This window comes from Branchiostoma belcheri, unplaced genomic scaffold (genome assembly GCF_001625305.1).
Source record: "Branchiostoma belcheri isolate BF01 breed outbred unplaced genomic scaffold, Haploidv18h27 scaffold73, whole genome shotgun sequence".
Classification (NCBI taxonomy): domain Eukaryota; kingdom Metazoa; phylum Chordata; class Leptocardii; order Amphioxiformes; family Branchiostomatidae; genus Branchiostoma; species Branchiostoma belcheri.
The window spans coordinates 390,756-396,959 of record NW_017804387.1 but is presented as its reverse complement, the minus strand read 5'-3'; the positions used below and the strand labels follow the sequence as shown (position 1 = coordinate 396,959).

The following is a 6,204-nucleotide window of genomic DNA, read 5'->3' as shown; positions in this document are numbered from 1 at the left end:
AGAGAGAGAGAGAGAGAGAGAGAGAGAGAGAGAGGAGAGAGAGGAGAGAAAGAGAGATGAGAGAGAGAGAGAGAGAGATGAGAGAGAGGAGAGGGAGAGAGAGGAGAGAAAGAGAGATGAGAGAGAGAGAGAAAGAGAGATGAGAGAGAATTGGAGAGAAAGAGGAGAGAGAGAGAGGAGAGAGGGAGGGAGAGAGAGAGGAGAGAGGGAGGTAAGAAACTGTACATACCGGCCAGGTCCAGACAGCCCACAGTCCTCAGGGCGGCGTCCAGTTTCTTGATGAGCTGACGGGGGCTCTTACGTCTCTTGACGCGCTGCCACAGCAACAGGGAATGGACGATCTTTTCGGTTGGAAAAACGGGATGAGGATTAGAATAACGAGACTGCAAGTTAATTATATATAACTATACTTTGCATTTTTTTAAGTTAAGAAGCTTTATGACTGTGTTCGAGTTGAAATTAGACGCTTATATCGCCATACTAATTGTATAAATTGTCAATTCTATCACTGTTCGCCCGTTGTGAAAAAGACTTTGTTCATGACCTACTGCTCTCAGTTGTTTGGAGTCCAGTTATGGAACTCTGTTCATGCGAGTGTACCAGCTAAGTGTCGTGTTGCATACAATAATTGTTTTCGTATTCTCCTTAAGTTGCCAAGAGGTTGTAGTGCTAGTTCAATGTCTGTACACCTCTCCACCGATACTTTCGATGCTAGACGCAGTAATTCCTTCAATAATAGACTTTACGCCACCAACAATAGTATTATATGCTGTCTATTGAGGTCTGACCGTCAGTTCAGAAATACGTATTTTAAAAATGTGTATAAATTGTTATTGTTATTAGCCTTTCCCAAGCTAGGATACAACAATGGGGCCTGACAGGGATTCCAACCCAGAACCTTCGAATTCTGAGTCAACAACCCTAACCACAAGTTAGACCACCGTGCCACCTTTCATTTGTCTCTATCATTGAGCAATACTTTATTCGTTCATTCCATTTGTAAACCTTGTGGAATCCTGTAAGACGCCTTTACCTTGTCCTCTGGCAGAGCGTTCTCCCGCTTGGCGCGCTCGATCAGATCCTTGGACAGTCCCAGCTGCTTCATGAGGGCCGTCCAGTAGTACATCTCAATATTGGCTGCCAGAAACTCGTACACCTCTAACAAGTCTGTCACACAGAAATATTAATATAAGTAAATAAAGTACAGTCAAACTGTACAGGTGACCACGAACATGGGGGGAAGGATTAACAGCAAGTTTAAACTACGTAATTTCCAACACAAGACATTGGACTCACCCAGATTTTCGACTGTACAACTCCAGTCTTTGTCAAGGAATGAACAATCCACCGCTTCCGTGACGTCACGCAGATAACACACGTGACTCCGTGAGCAGTGGATCATAGCTGCAGAAAGTCTGTGGCACCCCCCGTCTCTGTTGAGGGATGGTTATACTGTAGTACTTTCTGCAACCTATGATCCACTGCTCACGGAGTCACGTGTGTTATCTGCGTGACGTCACGGAAGCGGTGGATTATTCATTCCTTGACAAAGACTGGAGTTGTACAGTCGAAAATTTGGGTGAGTCCAATTTTTTGTGTTGGAAATTACAGTTTAAACTTGCTGCATAATGACGTCTACCAACACAGATGAACTTTCAAGATATGGGGGGAAGGAAGTTGAAAACTAATGTGGCGACAAAAACATGATATACTAGCATGTGATACCATATGAACTGAATATTTTCATCAATGGTCCACCAGTGTTTATGACACATTTTCAAAGGTTGCAGCTTAGTTACAAATTCAGGCACTCTCATGGACTTCTTTACCCCTTTTCACAGTTCAAGAAAACTTATTGATCAGATTATATCGCTGCACTGCCAAAGGCAACATGACAAGTCTACATGTATATGCTTGTTGCTTACAGCTAGACATCTGGAATGTAAACTGTGGAATACGTTTGTGAAGATTACTCATCCAGGGTACGTACATGTAGTAACAGTGGAATGTGTATTGCATGGGATGCTGGGTACAAGCTTCCTTGGTCTAGACCCTACCATTAATTTTTCTTTGTCCCTTGTACTGTACCATCAATAAAGAAATAAACATTCGAAAGGTCACAACCCCTCAGACTGTTGTTCAGTACTGAACTGGCAGGCGGCGCACCTGTGTGGAGGTTTCTCCTCATCATCTCTGCCAGGTAGCCCTGGTTGGAGCCGACCTTGAGGCTCCTGCAGAGCACGGGGAAGGCGTACTCCCACCGCCCGCGGATCAACTTCAACAGCACCCGGTTAGCCTCGATCCGCGACCGGTGCTTTCGGTTGGAGTTAAACCTGCGGGGACAGTGTAACGTTCATCTCTGGAAAATTTGATCACTAGTACCTAGGTCAAAGAATTCTCATCGTTTGATAATAAAATCTTGAATTCCTTGTGCCTTTTGAGTTATAGAGTTACCAGCGTTGAGATGTCATTGTTTTGTACTGGATCTAGATCTCTCCTTAATTAAGTATACACATTTGTGGTCTATTTTATTACCTTCGCCGAGAAGGTTATGTTTTCATCAGTAGCGAATGTATGTATGTATGTATGCGTGTGTGTATGTGGTTTAGCACGATAACTCAAGAATCTTTGGGTGGATTGTCATAAAACTAGGCGGGTAGGTCTTGATGAGACCTAGAAATGATTAGATTTTGGGCCCCCTGGTGGCTTTCCTATGTACTGCAGCAGAACTTTTTATATCTCATGATCTAGACATGCTAGGGTCATGAATTTTAGATGGTAGATAGCTTTTGTGCTCGGAAAGAAGTCAGGTGAGTTTGGGCCCCCTATCAGCCTGTTCTGGAACTGCAGAACTGCAGGGCAGTTTGTTTAAAAATTAGGATAACTCAAGAACCGGCCGACGGATTGTCATGATATTTAGTACGTAGGTATGCTTGCCATAATCATATGACAATTATGCAAATGTGGAGCTAATTTACATAATCAATGAGAACTGATATAATCTATGATGGAAATGAAATTAGGATCGTATTTTTAATCAATGAGAAAAATGTATAATTTTGTCAGTAGGAATGGTTAACATCATTTGGCGAAGGTATGAGATCGTGAAACCCTTGTTTATTCATTTGCTTTTTTCTTTATTTCAAGCACGGATGCCGATATCATAACATAGTTTGAAACCAGTAATCAAACATAGAACACCAATATATATATGAATAAATAGATAAACCAATATACAAATGCATGCGAATAGATTAAAACAAAATACAGTGGTGGGTATGAGGGCTGTTTGTATACCGAGCTTACGTCACGTCAGTAATTACTGAGTGAGAATATGTCGGAATGGATTACAAGTTTTATGATACCATTATTGGAATTGAGAATGTGACAAATTTATGTGTTAATATTTTCTGCTGCAGGCTTCAAAAGGTGATCTACAAGGGTGAGTCTACAAGGGAACACAGAAGATCCAGGGACACGCGTCCGTTGCCATGACTACGCGTGAGGAATGTCACCCACCTAACTCTGGCCTCCTCCCAGGTGGTGATGACCTCCCCGCCGACCAGCAGGCGGAAGAACTTGTGATACTCGTCAAACATGTTCATCCGCTGGCACAGCACCTCGTAGTACTTCAGCCACACCGAGTCTAGGGAAACAAACAAACATATGCACTGTCATGCATAGCTAGCCTCTACCAGGCTTGGGGAGGCGGCTGGAAAGAGTAGAAATCGGCCAAATAGAGAGATAAGCATGCCAAGGGAGTTTGTCCGGTGAGAGAACATTTCGACTCCGCACAGGCTTGGGGTGCGGCGAATATGGCCTCCCGAACACTGGCCGAACTCCCCCCAACCATGGTTACGAGTAGGTCGGGAGCAAGTTCGGCTGGTGTTCGGCAAGGTCGGCTACTGTTCGGCTGCGTCAGATGAATGTTTCGAAATGTTTAGAACATGCAGTTGTGGACGAAAGGTTCGGCCATGGTTGGCTGGTGGTTGGCTGATGTCCGGGAGAAGGTTGAGGCGTCGTTGGCAGTGAAATTCAACTCATAAAGTTGATTGAAATTCAATTAATTCGATTCGTATAGAAAGGAAGGCGTGGCCTAGATCTGGTCAGGCTGCTCCCGAACGTCAGCCAACCTTGATCAGCTGGTGTTTGTGGGAAGGTTCTGAATGTGACAGGGGCTACAGCCAACCTTGGTCGGCTGGTGTTCGGGGGAAGGTTGTGAATGTGTGACAGGGGCTTCAGCCAGCCTTGGTCGGCTGGTGTTCGTGGGAAGGTTCTGAATGTGTGACAGGGGCTTTACTCCCAAACTGCATAATTGGAATACAGTGTGTTTAATGCTGGCAAGGACGAGACTATTTAATGCGGTATGGATATCAGAGAAAGGTATAACAAAGTTATGATACTTGCATATTTAGTAAGTGTACAATTTTGTTCTTGTCCGAACAAAAAAATGCAAAGTACATTCAATATTTTTCATCTGTATGCCATTATTGCCAAATCACCGAATCAACTGATGATGACTGTTAATAGATCATGTTAAGGACTATTTGGGGATTTTTTTAGAATTGCCCTTCGAAAAAAGAGCGACGAAAACAGTGGTAACAACTTTTTTTCTTGTTTGTGACCAAACAAGTCGATGTGGGGTGCCAGGGAGAACAAAATGCACGACTTGAAAACTTTTCATCTGAACTCGGGTGGAACGGGAACTTGTATGAGTCTTTAGAAACGGTGTAACCCACACGGCCTTCTGACCGATATCTAACCCGCGGGGCTTACATGGCGAAGGGCAGATGTCAGGACACGCTGTGCACGTGAAAACCCTTCTGGTAGGTAAACTTATAGCAGTCATCGGCTCCTAAACAACGCCGGGGTGGATACATGCCTCCACAGCCTTTTAAACCGCGGTCTCTCTCATTGTTAGCGCGCGAACGAACATCTTAATCAATAACTATCCCAAGTCCGGTTTCTAGCTGGCAGTTAAAAAGAAGAAATTGAACTTACGACCTGTATATTCAAGTAGGAGAAACTTGTTACAAAAAAAGTTGCGGGGACAATGTATCCTACATGGTTTGGATCAAAGAGAGTTTGTAAAATGGTTGCTGAGTTTGATTTAAAGATGTAATACTAGTATTTGGTTTCCATAACTCATGATGCTGTTTTTGTCATACTGTCATATATTGTCATAGGGCCCGAGTAATTTCTTAAACTGTTTCCGCTTTATGTAATGTATATGTATTATGTATTACACTGCTGTTGACCATTTGTACTACCTGTTGACTTCGAATAGTTGCGCTGACATTGGTTTTTAACATGTCACAGTATTATCCTCTGATACAATGCTGTATAGAACTTTTAAAACTCCGTATTTTTATGCAAATAAGTTCTAATCATGCCTCTACCCAAATTGCAAGTGTAGTTTTATGTAAATATGTTTTAAGCATATATATATACGAATTTTTATCCCTGTTGATGTAAATATGTTTTTAATCATGACTTGAATTATAAATGTCGTAACGCAATTCAGCCTTTGTGGCTGCTAAGTTTGTGGCATGGGTTTTTGAACTAAATAAACCATTCATTATGTACCGTGACAATAATATCGTGCAGTTACATGTCACTTTATTCTTACTTTTAATGAGCACAGTCTTCGACAATGCTATGCGACAGAACTTGATAAACGTATACTATTTTGGTACCTAATGTTTTCCTAAAGATGGCATTCAGTTCATTCAGTTAACATGGTTTAAAGGCGTCCAATGCAATTTCAGGGCGGCAATTCTCATGAAGTTGAATCAGTCCTATCCTATAGCACTGATGTCTGGGAGGCAAAAATGCGATTTCCCTGACAGAAAACGGTTGTTTGTTTTGTTTTGTTTTGTATATCGTAGGATGGTTCTAGCTATTTATGGGTGGTACCCATAATGTGAAATGGAATTCCTGTAGCTTGTGAGGAAAAACGCAATGTCGCTGACAAAAGACGGTTCCTTGTTTGCTTTGTCAAGGAGGTTTGAACCTGCCTGGTTTTGTATTGTAGCATGACTCTATCTATTTATGGGTGGTACCGAAAAAATAGAGGAACTACGGAGGTGGCTTATTTTGTGAGATATTTCAACTGCTTCAAGTATGGTAGTAAATGTCAATATCAGACAGATTTCATCACCCAGGATGTTTTGTTTACTGACCTGACTTGCATTAGATTCCTTT

The 6,204-nt window shown here is 42.3% G+C and overlaps 1 protein-coding gene across 2 annotated transcripts in view; it reads right to left on the bottom strand.

Annotated features, from left to right (window-relative positions):
- LOC109485168 overlaps positions 1-6,204 on the bottom strand; it is a 36,876-nt gene that overhangs the window by 2,353 nt on the left and 28,319 nt on the right. For both annotated transcript variants that reach the window (XM_019788619.1, XM_019788618.1), the window contains exons 4-7: positions 3,520-3,646; positions 2,167-2,333; positions 1,034-1,167; positions 230-341 (exon numbers count right to left, since the gene is read on the bottom strand). In XM_019788619.1, coding sequence (XP_019644178.1) covers positions 230-341; positions 1,034-1,167; positions 2,167-2,333; positions 3,520-3,646 — 540 coding nt within the window. The remainder of the gene's footprint in view (positions 1-229; positions 342-1,033; positions 1,168-2,166; positions 2,334-3,519; positions 3,647-6,204) is intronic.